Source organism: Procambarus clarkii, chromosome 8 (genome assembly GCF_040958095.1).
Source record: "Procambarus clarkii isolate CNS0578487 chromosome 8, FALCON_Pclarkii_2.0, whole genome shotgun sequence".
NCBI classification, from domain to species: domain Eukaryota; kingdom Metazoa; phylum Arthropoda; class Malacostraca; order Decapoda; family Cambaridae; genus Procambarus; species Procambarus clarkii.
In genome coordinates this window covers 40,185,207-40,203,509 of record NC_091157.1, presented here as the reverse complement: position 1 = coordinate 40,203,509, position 18,303 = coordinate 40,185,207, and the positions used below count along the sequence as shown (strand labels likewise).

The 18,303-nt window shown below is 40.2% G+C and overlaps 1 protein-coding gene across 5 annotated transcripts in view; it reads left to right on the top strand.

Annotated features, from left to right (window-relative positions):
- LOC123759720 (carboxypeptidase D) overlaps window positions 1–17,881 on the top strand; it is a 298,163-nt gene extending 280,282 nt beyond the window's left edge. For 3 of the 5 annotated variants that reach the window (XM_069317610.1, XM_069317599.1, XM_069317600.1), the window contains 2 exons: window positions 9,479–9,538; window positions 14,542–17,881. In XM_069317610.1, coding sequence (XP_069173711.1) covers window positions 9,479–9,538; window positions 14,542–14,682 — 201 coding nt within the window. In that variant the 3' untranslated portion in view covers window positions 14,683–17,881. Of the gene's footprint in view, window positions 1–9,478; window positions 9,539–10,515; window positions 11,311–14,541 lie in introns of those variants that run through there. The other 2 variants (XM_069317605.1, XM_069317603.1) reach the window with 2 other exon arrangements.
- The last annotated feature ends 422 nt before the right edge of the window (window positions 17,882–18,303 follow it).

Genomic DNA, 18,303 nt, shown 5'->3' with positions numbered 1-18,303 from the left:
CTTTAATTCTCAAATGCGTTAACATAACGATAGATTTAATGACAGACATAGTCTTATTTGCTGCCACACAGAGCTTTATGGCAAGACATCACCCCTTCAAGATCCACGATATAATTAGTATGATTGTCTCGCAGAGACTGTAGTAAGAAACTGTACCTCATTGAGTCCATCATTACCTCATTAGGAGGATAGAAATAGCCTAAGCTACTCTATCTCTTTGAGATGTATTTTATTGTCTCAATAAATGCACTTGAACATGATTACTTCATTGAGTCCGTCATTATTCTTGGAATCCCTTTCCCACCGAAGTCGCAAATGCAACAGTTCAAAATTCAACTGGAAAAAGATCATAAAAAATTATAGGCAACTTCGGACAGGCCACTGGGTTCCTATCCCCCGTCGAGACCACTGGAGTGGGTGGCCCTTAGGTAATATTTAGGTAAATTACCTCTTCGAGTACAACCTTATCCTACGACCAGCCAATCCATGTGATATCCTACGACCAAACAATCCATGTGACATCCTACAACCAAACAATAAATGTGATATCCTACACCCAAACAATCCATTTGATATCCTACAACCAAACAACCTATATTATACGACCAAACAACGCATGTGATATCCTACGACCAACCAACCCATGACATCTCAGATCATCCTTGACCATTTTCACACATCGTATATTACTGGTGGCCATTCAGCGTCCAATGTTATCATGGACCACCGGGGCGAATTCAAAGTTATCCTAGAAAACCAGGGCAACTCCAGGATTTTCTTGGAGCGGTAAAGTGAGTCCAATGTTATCTTGGACCACCGAGAGTAGGCCACGGTTATCTTGGACCACCTAGAGGAGGCCATGGTTATCTTGGACCACCGAGAGGAGGCTACGGTTATCTTGGACCACCGGGGCAAGTCCAGCCCGTCACCGCAGTCCACCTGGGCTGCGGCTCCTATGGTCACTTGCGACATTTACAAAGACACGTCCTCCGTCAGTACAAATGTGTGACATTCTGTGTTTACTGTGATGAACGCATAATTGTTCCTGATGAACATATGCTTATCTAAGCTATAGTTCCTGGACATTATAAGTACAATTGTTCATCGTTCTGAACACTCGTGAATTCTAACATGAATAAAATATTTTAAATAATATTTAAACTCGTGGATGATAATACTAACTAATAATTAAGTAGCCTGTTATAATATCAATGTGTGGTGGGCTTGCTATGGGGGAACTGGTACTACTAAGGGGTAAGGGTAGTTAGAAGACAGAGTATCAAATATGGGAGAGCTAAAAGGCCCGGCCCCCAAAATAAACTATCCACAGTAATAATACCTTGCTACTAGACCATATATGTCAGTCTAAGGGTTGATCAATGCGCTCCCACACAGGAAGAAGGGATACTCTATAATTCATGTACTTATTTATTAATCCCTTAACAACCCCCCATATACACTCACACCAATAACAATAATAATAATAATAATAACTTTACCACCCTATCTTACGTTAAAAGCCTTGGTCCACATAGACAGGATACAAGGTTTACACTGAGAACAAGCTAGGGTAAAGTACTACTGGATAAGCACTGAAGCTGGATGCAGCTTAGGGTAGTGAGACCACGTGGTACCCTAATACAAAACACAACACTTAGGGGTACCCAAAACACTGGCAAATAGGTCTCACCAACCCAGGTCTCACCAATCGTTACTACCAGAGTAGGCACACTGAAAACATCATACTTAACTTAATGGTACAGGAACTTAAGGTAAGGGAAATAAGTAAGAGGAGAAGGGAGGAGAGTAGGGGCGCAGCCACAGAGTAGGTCTCGTCCCCACGAACGCCAGCCAGAGAAGAACGCTCCTAGCGAGCTAGGCCTCCCACATGTCGTGGTGCCGGAAGGAGCCTAATTGATCGTGCAGCTAAGCACATTAAAGATCTTCCCCTATGCAACGTATTGTTACTTTACAAATGATTAGAAAGTATTAGTAAGCAAAGTTGGTGCCTATGTTATTATTTAATAATCAACCCCCAGCTCAGTCTTTAAATGCTTTTTGAGAAACAATAATAGTCTTACGTCTGGCAGGGAAGATACAGACAATGACGCATAGGGTTGCGTTCAGCTATACTATAGTTAAGTTTAATAACTCAATTTTGACCTCTGGTTTCCACTAAAGAACCCAGGGTCATAACACTCCTCCCCCCTTCAGAGAAAAAAAAATGTGACTACTAGAATAGTAGTCATATTTTTTTTTTGTAAGAGTATACAGAGAATAAGAAGAAAAATATATGACAAAAAAAAAACAATCAAAAACAACAATTTCTCTGCAAGAAAAATACAAAGGAGTTCTCTGAAAGAAAAAAAAAACATACAAAAAAAAAACAGGGAAGTAAATAAATTGGACACGGAATATTTAATGTCACAGGAGAACCTAAAAAAAAAAAATAACTAAAGCATGACAGTTGGTAAATGGCTTCCTGTGGCCCAGATGAATGTTATTCAGGCAACCGGGACAGAGCGTCGGCTATCACATTGAGTCGGCCCGGTAGGTGGGGTAATGGAAAGATTGAAGTCCTGTAGGTACAACGCCCACCTGAGGATGCGTTTATTCTTACCCTTCATCTGAGTCAGGAAGACTAGTGGGTTATGATCCGTGTACACTTCCACTATATTACCTGTGAGGTAAACTTCGAACTTTTTACATGTTAACACTAGCGCCAACGCCTCTTTTTCTACCACTGAATAATTGCGTTGCGCCTTGTCGAATTTCACAGAGTAATAATATACTGGGTGTTCCACTTTATCATCCCCAGTTTGCAACAACACTGCACCAGCACCCGAGTCAGACGCGTCCACATGAATTTTAAACGGTCGATCGAACCTTGGACTAGCAAGCACTGGGGCGGAAGCTAAGATCAATTTCAAATTTTTAAATGCCTCTGCACAGTCTGATGACCACTTAAATTTAACGGCTTTCCGCAACAAGTCTGTGAGAGGGGTGGCAACACTGGAAAAGTTCTGACAAAAACGTCGATAGTATGCACACATACCGATAAATCTTTGAATGTCCTTTTTAGACTTTAGTACTGGATACTCCAGAATGGCACTGATTTTATCTTGCCGAGGTAACACTTTTCCTTGGCCCACTTCATAACCGAGGTACGTCACTGTGCCTTGGCCAAAATGACACTTTTTAGCATTTAAGGTAAGATTTGCCTTTTTCAAGATTGCGAACAACTGGCGTAACCTAGCTATGTGGTCAGCCCAATTACTGTCAAAGAGCACGATATCATCTAAATACGCCCGACAATTTGGCACCTTAGCGAGCAGAGAGTTCATGAGTCTCTGGAACGTGGCAGGAGCATTACGCAAGCCGAACGGTAACACTTGATACTCAAAAACACCCTCGGGTGTCACGAACGCAGTTAGTTGTTTAGCACGTTCAGTGAGTGGGATTTGATAATACCCCCTCGAGAGGTCGAATTTCGAGACGTACTTGGCGTTTCCCAGCTCGTCGATGCAGTCCTCGAGGAGGGGCAGCAGATAGGCATCCACAATGGTCACCTTGTTGAGCTGCCGATAGTCGATGCATAATCGCCAGGAGCCGTCTGGTTTGGGGACCAAAAGGCAGGGCGAGCACCAAGAGCCCTAGCTCGGCCGGATGAGGCCGTGCTGGAGCAAGAAGTCGACCTCCTTCCGTACGATGGCCTTCTTTTCTGGACTCATTCGATAGTGTTGAAGGCGAATGGGAGTGTAGTCCGTCAACTCAACATCATGGCAAATGGCATCAGTCTGGGTCGGGACTTCCCCGAACAGACTGGAGAATTCATCAACCAACGACTGCACCTCTTCACGTTGGGCCATCTGCAAATGGGACAGTCCCTCCACAGCATTCACAGAACTAGAATTATTGAAAATGAGATTAGTTGGGTCCCCAGAACAATCATCCCCTCCCTCACTGGAAATGGAAACATTGGTTAGTGCAATGGGCCTGGGGCCCTGGAACTTCTTCAGCCGATTTACATGTACGAGCATTACCTGGTTACGTTTGTCAGAGTGCCTCACTTTGTACGTGAGGTCCCCAGTCTTTTCTGTCACAATGTAGGGACCTTCGTACTTGTGGGACATAGTGTTCCCTAGTCGAGGCTTTAATACCAGGACAGGGTCGCCAGGCTGAAATACCCGTAACTTAGATTTAGCATCGTTACGTTCTTTCATCTTTTCTTGGGCCTTGCCAAGATAATTTAATGCAGCCGCCTTGCAGTCCTTGAGTCTCTGGTGGTGTTGCGCAAAGAAAGCCGAACCTTCGGTTAACGTTACGTTCCCTAACAGATTCTCCTGTAACATTTGCAAGGGTCCACGAACTTTATGGCCAAAGACTAACTCAAAAGGAGAACAACCCAGTGAACTTTGTAATCCCTCTCTAGCCGCAAACAAAACGTATGGCAAATTCTCATCCCAGAAGGTGTGGGAACTCTCGCACGATGTCTTCAACATCTGCTTCAGAGTTAGATGGAAACGTTCAATTACCCCCTGATTACCCCCTGACTCTGTGGATGGTATGGGCTGAAAACCTTATGAGTTATTCCATGGTCCTTACAAAATTGCTCAAAAATATCAGACTTAAAGTTAGTACCATTGTCAGTTTGCACGACCCGAGGCAGTCCAAAAGTGGAAAAAAATTGCAACATACGAGCAACAACAGTTTTTGCTTGGATGTTCCTTACAGCAAAAGCCTCTGGGTAACGAGTAGTGATACACATCATTGTGATTAGGTAAATATTACCAGACTTAGTTCTAGGTAATGGTCCAACACAGTCCATTACCACATGAGAAAATGGTTCTTCTGGCACAACAATAGGCCTTAGAGGAGCTTTAGGTGCAGTCTGGTTTGGTTTCCCAACCAGTTGACAAACAATACACGCATTACAAAATTTTGCCACATCGCTTTTCAGCTTGGGCCAGAAAAAATACTTTAAAATTTTGTTATACGTAATATTAATACCTTGATGTCCCCCCATAGGATCATCATGAGCAGCTGCCAAAATTCTTTCTCTATAGCAGGCCGGCAACATAACCTGGTGGACTACCTCCCACTCATTTGACAAGGGAGCACTCTGTGGTCTCCATTTTCTCATCAAAATCCGATCATTGTAGTAGTACTCAGTTGCTGCGTCTACAATTTCCTCCATAGAGACGGCTGTCTCATGACAATCTGCAAGAGTGGGGTCAGCTTTCTGTAACTCACTCAAGGAGGCATCTAGGCCTTGGTCAGATGCCATTGGCCGAGGCTCAACAGTGTTCTCCTCCACCTCCCCACTACTCTCGGTAGATGGCGGTGGCAGGCTCTCCACAATGTCCTCGGCCACGTCATCGAGTCGGGCCATGAATGTGTCCGCGAGGTCCACTTGGCTTTCACCACTCGGAAAGTTCCTCGTGTCCTCGGGATTTACCACCTTGGCAAGCACAGGGCTGCCCTTACATTTAAGTCCCATAGACCTGGTCACTGCGCACGCAGGGTACACAACATTATCCTCTGCGGCGGGTGGATCCAGGCAAACCTTAGGGGTAGGCAACATAATAGGCAGTCTGGAGTCCCCTACCTTATCCCCTGCTAAATCATTACCAACTATTACATCAACATTAGGGAAAGGTAGGTATGAAGTGACTCCGACTGTACAAACACCCTTGTGGAAATCAGATTCCAGGGTAACTTTATGGAGGGGTACTGCTCGAGTATCACTAGTGACACCCTCGACCAGTACCACCTCTCCAGTGTCGAGAGTGTTGGCACCTTGCAACGCACTCTCTAAAATTAAAGTCTGGATGGCACCGGTGTCTCGGAAGATCACCACGTCCTTCCAGGAAGAACCCTCAGACAAAAGTAGTCTCCCTTTTGATAAGAATGGGGTAAGCAAATCCAACCACTGTGGGTTGGAGGTCTTACTCCCTAACCCTTCCGAAGGCCTCAAGCCCTGTGTCACAACTAGAGCATTGGGTCTTTTTTCCGGGTACAGTTGCCAACAACGGCTAATAGTGTGGTTTGGACGTTTACAGTGACCACAGAAACGTCGGGGAGAAGAGACATTACTAACAAAATTACCCTTCGGTTCACCCTTAGGTGCCGTGGGGCTAGACACTTTAACAGGGTTAGTTATGTCTGAAACAGAAGGTGCAGTAGGTAAAGGGTTAGAATAAGCTGGTCTGGACTGGCTGTGGGTATAAGTTTTGCTACTCTGTGGGGTATAATTATTTTTATTGGGCCTTTTGCCCACCAATTGGTAGTTTTCTGCCATCTTGGCCAAATCCCCTATCTTAGAATTTACCTCTATCCTACTTCTAATGTAATGTGAAACATTCTCTGGCATAATATCTATAAAATGCTCCATTAAAACTAAGTTCCTGAGAGCCTCGTATGTTTTGGCTTTCGCCGAGCGAATCCATTTATCAAACAATCTAAATCTAATCTGCCCGCAAAATACGTTCCCTGACTTCATCATGTTCAAAACACTCGTCGTCAGGCATGTTTATAAAAATATCTTGTGCTTTACCCCTAAGTCTTCCCTGTAGGATTTTCACCCACTTTTCCTTTGGCCAGTTCATGGACATGGCCAATCTCTGAAAATGGTTGAAAAACCTTTCAGGGTCTGACTGAAAATTCAGGCAAGTTATGCTTTTTCTCATAATGCCTGGGGTTTGAATCCTCGGCAGGTGGAGGTCCAGTGGCATTCGCTCTAATTCTAGCCTCCTCAGTTTTGAGTCTTTGTTCCTCTAATTTTATTCTTGCTAACTCTAGAGCTAACTCTCTGTCCCTATGAGCCGCACTTTCCGCTTGGCTAGGCTGGCATAATTAAAGGTGTATCACTTTCCAATAGTTCTTGATCAATACAATGCTGTAATATTTCATTCACCAAAGTCCACTTTTTATCCGCGTCATTTAATTCTAGGCCAAATTCCTTGCCTAACAATACTAAATTAGACTTGGTAAGTTTCTTTATCTCTACCGCTGAAGGCTCCCTTGCCAGTCTCTGCATTTCAGATGACATCACTAATAATTTTAGCTCCCAGCCAAAGAAAAAATTAAAAATAAAAATTGAAAAAAAAAAAAAAAATTTGCACGGCCCCTAACACAAGGCCACACTAACCTTAATCGTGAAGGGATCCAGCTGGGTGTCCAGTCAGTGCAAGAATGTCCTTTGCTAGATGAGCTGGACCCTAGGCTAGCACACAACCGTTCTGCGGAAAACAAAAAATTTTAGCTTTGGCACTCAAGAATCTAATTTTTTACACTTATAAAGTTCCTCCCGGACTGGCCAACCACTTGTTATAATAAATGGTGGTGGGCTTGCTATGGGGGAACTGGTACTACTAAGGGGTAAGGGTAGTTAGAAGACAGAGTATCAAATATGGGAGAGCTAAAAGGCCCGGCCCCCAAAATAAACTATCCACAGTAATAATACCTTGCTACTAGACCATATATGTCAGTCTAAGGGTTGATCAATGCACTCCCACACAGGAAGAAGGGATACTCTATAATTCATGTACTTATTTATTAACCCCTTAACAACCCCCCATATACACTCACACCAATAACAATAATAATAATAACTTTACCACCCTATCTTACGTTAAAAGCCTTGGTCCACATAGACAGGATACAAGGTTTACACTGAGAACAAGCTAGGGTAAAGTACTACTGGATAAGCACTGAAGCTGGATGCAGCTTAGGGTAGTGAGACCACGTGGTACCCTAATACAAAACACAACACTTAGGGGTACCCAAAACACTGGCAAATAGGTCTCACCAACCCAGGTCTCACCAACCGTTACTACCAGAGTAGGCACACTTAAAACATCATACTTAACTTAATAGTACAGGAACTTAAGGTAAGGGAAATAAGTAAGAGGAGAAGGGAGGAGAGTAGGGGTGCAGCCACAGAGTAGGTCTCGTCCCCACGAACGCCAGCCAGAGAAGAACGCTCCTAGCGACCAGCTAGGCCTCCCACATGTCGTGGTGCCGGAAGGAGCCTAATTGATCGTGCAGCTAAGCACATTAAAGATCTTCCCCTATGCAACGTATTGTTACTTTACAAATGATTAGAAAGTATTAGTAAGCAAAGTTGGTGCCTATGTTATTATTTAATAATCAACCCCCAGCTCAGTCTTTAAATGCTCTTTGAGAAACAATAATAGTCTTACGTCTGGCAGGGAAGATACAGACAATGACGCATAGGGTTGCGTTCAGCTATACTATAGTTAAGTTTAATAACTCAATTTTGACCTCTGGTTTCCACTAAAGAACCCAGGGTCGTAACATAGCCTAAACTTGGTTTATAAATCAACGTTGTATACTGCACTTGTCAACAGGAGAGAATGGGACGAACATGACCCCTGTTGCATGGTCTTGTTTAGTCGAGCACCGTCCCTGTACTCGCCTAGTTGTACTCGCCTAGTTGTGCTTGCGGGGGTTGAGCTTTGGCTCTTTGGTCCCACCTCTCAACCGTCATGGTTGAGAGGCTCAATCACTCAACTGTGAGGTCTTTGGGATGCACACAGTCTTCCTCACTCTCACACTTGTTCCACTACATGTTGTACCACTAAAAGTTGTACCGTTAAGTGTTGTACCACTAGGTGTTGTAGCACTAGGTGTTGTACAACTGGGTGTTGAAGCACAAGGTGTTGTACCACTAGGTGTTGTAGCACTAGGTGTTGTACAACTAGGTGTTGAAGCACAAGGTGTTGTACCACTAGGTGTTGTACCACTAGGTGTTGTACCACTAGGTGTTGTACCACTAGGTGTTGTACCACTAGGTGTTGTACCACTAGGTGTTATACCACTAGGTGTTGAAGCACAAGGTGTTGTACCACTAGGCGTCGTACCACTAGGTGTTGTACCACTAGGTGTTGAAGCACAAGGTGTTGCAGCACTAGGTGTTGTACAACTAAGTGTTGTACCATTAGATGTTGTATCACTAGATGTTGTACCACTGGATGTTGTACCACTAGATGTCTCCATATGTCTGGTTACACCTTATGATCTATTAAGCATATACAACAATGGTTATTGTGTATTAAATATTCCATGCATCAATATATTAGTGTTGAAGCACATGTACTTGTGTCACAAAGTAGTGTTGAAGCACATGTACTTGTGTCACAAAGTGGTGTTGAAGCAGATGCACTTGTGTCACAAAGTGGTGTTGAAGCAGATGCACTTGTGTCACAAAGTAGTGTTGAAGCAGATGCACTTGTGTCACAAAGTAGTGTTGAAGCAGATGTACTTGTGTCACAAAGTAGTGTTGAAGCAGATGCACTTGTGTCACAAAGTAGTGTTGAAGCAGATGTACTTGTGTCACAAAGTAGTGTTGAAGCAGATGTACTTGTGTCACAAAGTAGTGTTGAAGCAGATGCACTTGTGTCACAAGGTAGTGTTAGAAGGACATGTTGGAGTAATAACTGACTTCTCCCCACAGCCGCCGCCAGACGCCCAGCCGTCAGCACCTCACCAACACCCAGCACAGCCTACAGCCGGGGTAAACACACGGCTTTCTCGCTCCCTCCCTCCTCTCTTCTCCCCCCCCCCTCCCGCCTCTCTCTTCTTCCCTCCCTCCCGCCTCTCTCTTCTTCCCTCCCTCCCTCCTCTCTTCTTCCCCCCCTCCCGCCTCTCTCTTCTTCCCTCCCTCCCGCCTCTCTCTTCTTCCCCCCCTCCCGCCTCTCTCTTCTTCCCTCCCTCCCTCCTCTCTCTTCTTCCCTCCCTCCCTCCTCTCTTCTTCCCCCCCTCCCGCCTCTCTCTTCTTCCCTCCCTCCCGCCTCTCTCTTCTTCCCTCCCTCCCGCCTCTCCTAACCCTTCTTCCCTCCCTCCCCTCCTTCCTTCCTTCCTCTCTTAGAGGGAGGGTATTAGTGGGTTATGATGAATATGCACATGTAACTATACCTGGTGTTCGTATTACAGGGGTCATGATGAATATGCACATGTAACTATACCTGGTGTTCGTATTAGAGGGGTCATGATGAATATGCACATGTAACTATACCTGGTGTTCGTATTAGAGGGGTCATGATGAATATGCACATGTAACTATACCTGGTGTTGGTGTTAGTGGATTATGATGAATATGCACATGTGACTGTACCTGGTGTTAGTGGGTTATGATGAATATGCACATGTGACTGTATCTGGTGTTAGTGGGTCATGATGATGCACATATGACTGTAACTGGTGTTAGAGGGTCATCATGATGATGCACATATGACTGTAACTGGTGTTGGTGTTAGAGGGTCCTTATGATGATGCACATATGACTGTACCTATCATACATTTAGTAGGCTTAGGATTTATGAGAGGTAATGTTATAAACTTTACTGTGAACTCTGAAGGCAGTGAACGTGTCTTACTCTGCTCCATATCAGTAGGGAGATTAAGGACGTAGAGCATGTGCATGCTCTACGTCCTCAATCTCCCTACTCATTTCTTGGACCATTGTATCAATAAAGGTGTTCTTCCCTGCAGGCACCCCTGAGCAAGCCCACCATCTTGAGCACCCTGGCTGTTCTATTTGCTGTCGCTCACTGAACCAATGGATAAACTAATTAAGTCGACAGATATGTACAGTTTGTGCTCTTTACTGCCACCAGATGGAGTGCACTCTGTTAACAACGCATCTTTTGTTTCCATTCACTGCTTCGCTTAGCGTGGCAGAGGTTACAGAGTTACAAAGTTACATATCAGCAAGTTTACACCGCCAAGCATTCCGGTTTCATTTACATGGACATTTGTTTGTCAATGCCATAGACTTTAGTCTACTGGATTTTTTTTATAGCATATCTGAAGCAATTTGTGGTATTATGAACATATTATTCTTTAGCTTCTGTTCGTAATTATTAATCTTTGATATAATGATGATTTGCTCCATAACTATAGCCTTATGTGACATGCGTTAGATAATGAAGCTCACTTTAATATTATATGGTAATGGTCTTGGCTGTGATATAATATTGACATTTTTTAAACCGCGTCTGTAAATGTATTTTTATCTTCGTATGTAATTCTTGATGTTTTTATGGATTCTGAATACTTTTTAACAATATGAACATAAATGGCGAGCAGTTACTGACAGCATATTTTAATAGTTAAAATATTGAGCAAAAATTATGTCAGTGAGTTACAAGAAAGCCTTGATTATTTTATACAACCTTTCAATTATACAACTGTTGCAAATCTAGTCATATCTGCGAAAGTCTGAATACAGCAGGAATTCATGAGACTGAGGATTGCTCAGGGGGTAGAGATTGCAGGCAACAATGGCAACCCAGCAGCAGTGGACAGGAGACGTCGGATTAAGGGAGAACTCCTCTATATGCATGGTAGCCCTGTTAAGGTTATTCTTCATGGTAGATTAGTTGCATGTCGAAACCCGTCTTTAGACCAAGTCTATTCCATCCAGCAGTCGACCCCAAAGATGTATTCATCAATGTTAACATACTACTCATTCAGAATAGGAATGTTCTCAAATACGTAAATAAATATTGTTATTTATAAGCATACTGTGCATATTTAGGTATTGGTTGGTTAGGCTAGGTGTTTAGGTTCTGTTGGAGATTATTTGTATTTGTAGTACATGGGTGAAGCATTTGCAGCGTTGTAATGACCATACCACACACTAGAAAGTGAAGAGATGACGACGTTTCGGTCCGTCCTGGACCATTCTCACAATCGACTTGTGAGAATGGTCCAGGACAGACCGAAACGTCGTCGTCTCTTCAGTTTCTAGTATGTGGTATGGTCATTATATTTCAGCCACTTTATTGTGACTCCTCATCTGCACTAAGCGTTGTGGTTCAAACAAAAGTCATCAGAGAAGTACTTGTTCCAGAATTGTTCAAATGTCATCAGCTTTGCAGCCTATCTTCATAAACAATGGCCAAAGTTCATTCCATGCTCCCTCCAAACCCCCTGTTTATGATTAAAAAACGTTTTTCACATGACTCACAACTGATGACGTTCGAACACTTCCGGAACAATTGCTTCGCTGGTGACTTTTGTTCAAACCACAATGCTGTAAATGCTTCACCCACGTACTACAAATACAAATAATCTCCAACATAACCTAAACACCTAACTTCACTAACCAATACCTAAATATGCATAGTATGCTAATATAATAATTTCAATTTATATTTGAGAAAATTCCTATTTTGAATTAATAATATGTTAAAACTGATGAATGAGTCTTTGGGATCGACCGCTGAATGGAATGGACTTAATCTGAGGACAGGTTGAGTTGTGTGTAAACCGTTTTCATTCAAAAACAGAGGGTTTGGCAGGTGCATGGAATGTCGTTGTTGTTGTTAAAGATTCGCTACCTGAAACAAAAAGTTCTAGGTAACACGGGCTATGGTGCATGGAATGAATTTTGGCCTTTGTTTATGAGGACGGGCTGCGGTGGTGGTGGTGATCCATGTACAGGATATTTAGCATGCACTAATGAATATTTCGAGGGCTTTAGAGACTGCCATGACCTGCTGGTGACCGCCAAATACTGTTTTTTAACGTATTGTAGTGAAAATCCCTGTCAATGAGATTATTTTATTTACTGGATAGCATTGAGTTGGAGATAAGTTCATTGTAACCTGCAGGTGATGTCACTTTTAAAGGGCAAATTAAGATTTGTTTTAAATGCTTACTTAATTCTTGTTGTTCCATAGAATGTCATATTATATATTCTTCTACCCCTTATGCATGTGCTCACCATTATGCAATCATAGGCGTAGTGTATTAAAATCATCGATTTCAGAGAATAATGTGCCCATTTCAATGTTCTTTCCATACTATATCTGATATAATGTATGTCCTGCTTTTTCTTCAGCATGTTGATTATTTTGCTGGTCATATTTGCTTATTTTTGCATATTACACATAAATACCTCGACTCAGGCGCATATATTACTGCATGCGTGTTGTGTTTTATATACTATTTGTGAAATACTGCTGTTAATTGTATATTCCAGAAATATTTTAAATTATTTTAATGAAAATCTGCACACTTATCAGTCACTTATAAATATCCAAATACCAGTAACTTTATTTTATTATTATTTAGCTCTGCAAACGAACATCTGTTTTTTTACTTAGAATGATCAATTAAACATTTAAAACTTTCCTGAATTTATCAGCTTTGAAATTGAATATAAAAGTGTTTCACTGAGTATACAGTAGATGGGCGTGGCAAGGTTTCTGTTAATTAATAACTTGCCATAACAACTACTGTAGGTACGGCAGCTTAGTTGTCAACATTTAATGCAGCATCCTTTTAAATTATTCAGTTTGTAGTAAGTATGTAAGTAAAGTAAGTTAAATAAGTAAGTTAAATCTTTCTCCTCACATTTTCTTAAAATCACAAGTCACTTTCAGCAAATCATTCTCCTAATTTTCCAAATATTAAATGCACTGTAAGATCAAATGCTGTTTTCCTTGTACGCCAAGCACTATACATCTTTCACCCAGCACTACACCAGGATTTCACACATTTATAGTGTGAAGTGATCTGTGGACGAATTTGAGTTAACTGTTCTATCTTCAATAGCTAGATTTACATCTTCCAGTTGACCTTCAGTGCAACGTACTGAAGTTATACCTTTCAGTTGTCAGGCTATACTTAATTCTAAGTTTATATAATTCCATATTTGTTCATACAATTTCAGTTTTATATATTTATTTTATATATTTATTTTTGTTGCAATATAAATTGTTATCATAATATGGTAGCTACAGATACCATAATATAGCATTTTTGCTGACCTGACTTCATTAGTTGCTGCTAATGTACCCCTGAATTGTGGTTATTGGTCACAATACTGCCAGCTCAAAATTACTAAATTCAGTTTGTTTTAGTGAAGGCATTTGAGCTTAATTTATTTTTTATTTTTTTGCACAATCATTAAACAATTCCCGTGCAGGAATTTCCCTGAAAAAAAATTGTTCTAATATGAATGAGAGTGCAAATTATTCAAGAATTTTTCCTGCAATTTTCAGGCATGAGTATTTGTTTTATTTGTTGTTTTTTTTGCTTATGCCACAAAGTTTGTGCAGTGCTTTTCAATTAATATATATATATATATATATATATATATATATATATATATATATATATATGTATATATATATATATATATATATATATATATATATATATATATATATATATATATATATATCATAACATTTTTAAATAGTAGATGCAAAGCTTTTAAATTCACAGTATATGTACCAGTTTGTTAAACCCTGATCTATAAGATAGGACAACTTTATTTAGTTAACTATAATTCTTGTATAGTCTCAAACAAGTGTAACTTCCATTTTGAAACATTATCTTAATACTTTTGCAGGTTTTAAGTACAGTAGCTTCAACTTAATCGCTTGGTAATACAACAAGATATAAGTTGTTTGTAACTCATCTTGTATATATGTATTTTACCTGAATAAACATTTGATTTGATTTTTATTTGATTTGAGGTTATTTCTTCATTACTGTCAGCAGGACCGGCACGAGCAGCAGCGGCGGCCAGCGTATGTTGGGGGGCCCAACCAGCAGCAAGGATCAGCACCCCAGGGCGGGATATCCGGCTTTCTCTCCTCCATTTCCAGTCAATTGTCCAATGTTTTCAACATTTTTGGTTGAGGGAATCTCCTCTGCAGACGGTTTCTGTGTGACGTGAAGACTCTGGAGTATTCTGAGCTGCTCTGACCAGTGTTGAGTTAGGAAGGTGGCTGGCGTGCTTTCAGCATGAACAAAATGTAATATTCAATTCTTGAGCGACAAGGCGAATACATCATTAAATTTATCACTTGTTGTGAAGCACACACTCAGGTCTCGTGTAAATGGATGCACAAAGAACCAAATATATTATTGTAGTGCGGTAGTGAGAGGATGTAGCTGCCCAATAGTGCGAAACTGAAATGCTGTTTGTAGTGTTTGTTTATATTATTATAGGAAAATGTGGCATTAGGCTAAGGTGGTCCGATCCTGATGTGTTCAGCTCCATACATTTCTGGAGCTCATGAAGTAGATCCATGCCGTGGTTATTTGTACTATTGTTAACAATAGCCTGTAGTTATTGTTAAGGTATGTTTTGCTTTAAAATATGTGTGAGTTGTTGATTAAACCATCTTTTTCTATCGAGGTAGTTTATAAACCAGAAGTACATGTGGACTGCCTGTAGCCAGGACAAAACAGCTCACATATAATTCATTAACATATAATTATTATGTTATAATATTATAACATCTAATATTATAATATATCACGAATCATAACACATAATTTATGTTAAGTGTACAGGGAGACTTCTCACTCTCAGTTACCTCCTTAACATTGCACTTGTTGAAGCCTAGCGTTTGACTTATAAACTGACAATTCCATTATTATGATATTTGATATAATAAAAGAAGAATATTATTAGTATTAAATTTTGACTGAACTGAGTGTTATTTGTTATGGCTGAGTGCTACATTCGTTGTGTAGGCAGGACCAACAACGTTTATCAGTGTCATAATAGCAATAATTATTCTGGGTTTTAATTTGTTAGTTAACATTTTTTATTGATAAAATATTACGAGGAATTGCATAATGCCTACATACAAACTAAGAACTACAAGGATGATAAAATTAGCATAATTTTGCAGAGTTGGCAGACATTATTATTATTAAATAAATCCAACAGAAGCCTAGATGAGGGGTTCGAACCTATGCGCTGGGTGTTTCCAGGCGTGCTCTAGTCGACTGCACCATGCCTGGGAACACCCAGCACATAGATTCGAACCCTCATCAAAGCTCCTGTTGGTTATGTTAATTGATATATCATGTCAATGGGATTTATCTATGTATTATTATTATTATTATTATTATTATTATTATTATTATTATTATTATTATTATTATTATTATTATTATTAAGGTGTCAGCTACTTTTGTGCACACAACTGACCACAGCCCACGTCTGCCTTCCATTAACTGCCTTCTTATATAGATGTAGAGTTGATGGTCCATGGCCTCAGAAACACAGCTTCCTGATGCACTGGTGTTCTGATCCCAGACTGACAGTGTTGGTTCCTTTATAAACAGTAATTCCTCTATAAAAGACTATGCTATGATACTATAAAATATCTGATTTAAAATAAATATGTTACGAACTTTAGCCATGTGATACCTTTGAAATATAAGATATTGCTAGTCTAGGGAGTTTATTTATCTTGGTCATGTTGCACTAATGCAACCATTCAACATTTAATGTGTCACAATACTAATTACGTAATGAGTTCCTGATCTCTGTCCATATCACATTAATGAACTCTTATTAGTGTTTCTAGAGCTGAACCTAGAATCAAATATTTATTTTGTGCGGCAGTTGGTGTTCAGAACATTAAGTTCTGCGCATCACAATTGTTGTGAACATTTGCAACTTCAAAATTATTGCATTAACGATTAAACTTTTGGTTTGACAGTTTAATGATAGCTTCTGTATCACATGCAACACAATTAGTTAAAAATCAGTAATTATCAGTATCACTTTAGGCAGTTGTGCATAAACATTTATACCAACGCAGACAGTTTGAGAGAACGTCAGCCAGAAATAAGGCAGGTCAAATTAGTCATCAAAAGTGAAGCAGAAAATGACAACCATAAATTGGATTTAATTTTTGTTGTCAATGACTCGCCTTTGACCCCCGAAAATTTCAGTAGCATGTATTTTAAATGTGACTGATGAATCCTGTGGTGTTTAAAGGTATAAATTCAATCAATAACTAGAATAGATGCATAAATCAGTTTTGGTTTTAAAACAAAAACGTTTGGCTAGAGCCCTAACTGGTACAGGTGAAGACGGACACAGCTACAGAGTTGTGGAGTAGTTAGTGTCATAGGTGTAAGAGGGACGTCATAACCACATCACGGGTGATTATGACGTAGGTGACTGTTGGCAAAGCTATTGTCTTCTTCAAAAGAAAAGTCGCTTTTGGCCGTTTGCCCGTATGGCCGAATATGGACGTAATTTGAAAATGAAAAAAAAATGAATATAAATTTGGGATTTTTTTTTTCAACAACAGTAAGTTAAGGGTCCTCTGATAGGTTAGGTGGGCAGGAAATTCTCATAAAATTTCAAAACGGTATGAAAAACGTTGATGGAAAGAATCCTTTTCTAAACTGGTCGAGTAAGCTGGACGACTCAAACAGAAAACGGGACAGTACATCACTTTTGTGAGTCGATTTCATTTCAAATTGAGTCCAAACTTGGCCATAGCGCGCATACGAGCGAAAAGTGACGTTATTTTTAAGAGGACGGGTTGACATGTGACCTCCGGTAACTGGTAGCATAATGTTGCATGTGATAACATATGGGCAACATGTTAATTAAATAAACTTTAAATAAGATAAATAATTAAAACTTTTCTGCAGTGAAACAATGATGAAAAAAATATTAATCTTATTTAAATCTTCCCTCTGTCAGCCAATATAAGCAGAGGAAAGTTGGTCAATAATTAACGTGTGTAAATGATTTATGGCCATTTGTTACAATGCTTTAAGTAATTGTGTTTATAACCAAGCATCTGATACAATGGGTTAAGAAAGACAAATTGCTATGCATTATACAACTAAGTTCGACGATACTTTGGTTCTAAACACCAACAAATTATCATGGGCGTCATGTATTCATTAGGTCACTGCCGAATTAGTCTCATTTGAGTTTTAATATAATGACTAAGATTCATCACCTGTGAGTAGTGATCATTATTTTGACTGATATATCAAGTTTGGTTATGTAGGTTCTAACTTGTGTGTGTGTTTATATTACTGTGTTTAATAAACAAGTACCCCATCATTATTTATACTTTTATTTACAAGCATCGTCAAGTATTCATCATCTTTCAGTAAACAATCTTGTAAAATCGACACAACATGGGTTTGTTAAAAATAGATCCTGCCATTACAATCTTGCTCACATTTTTGGAAACGGTAATCAGCTATTCAGATTGGTAGCAATTTCCTGATGCACATCAGGAAACGGTAACCGATGTATATTACATCAGTTGATGTAATATACATGGATTTTGCTAAAACCACATGAAAGGAACTGGCGAAGAAATTACAGGCCCATGGAATAAGTGGAAGAATAGTAGAATGGATAAAACAATGGCTAAAACACAGAAAACAAAGAGTGGTGCTAAACAAGAATGAATCTGACTGGAGAAATGTGGTAAGTTGGGTGCCACAAGGGTCTATTTTGGGGCCAACCCTTTTTGTCAT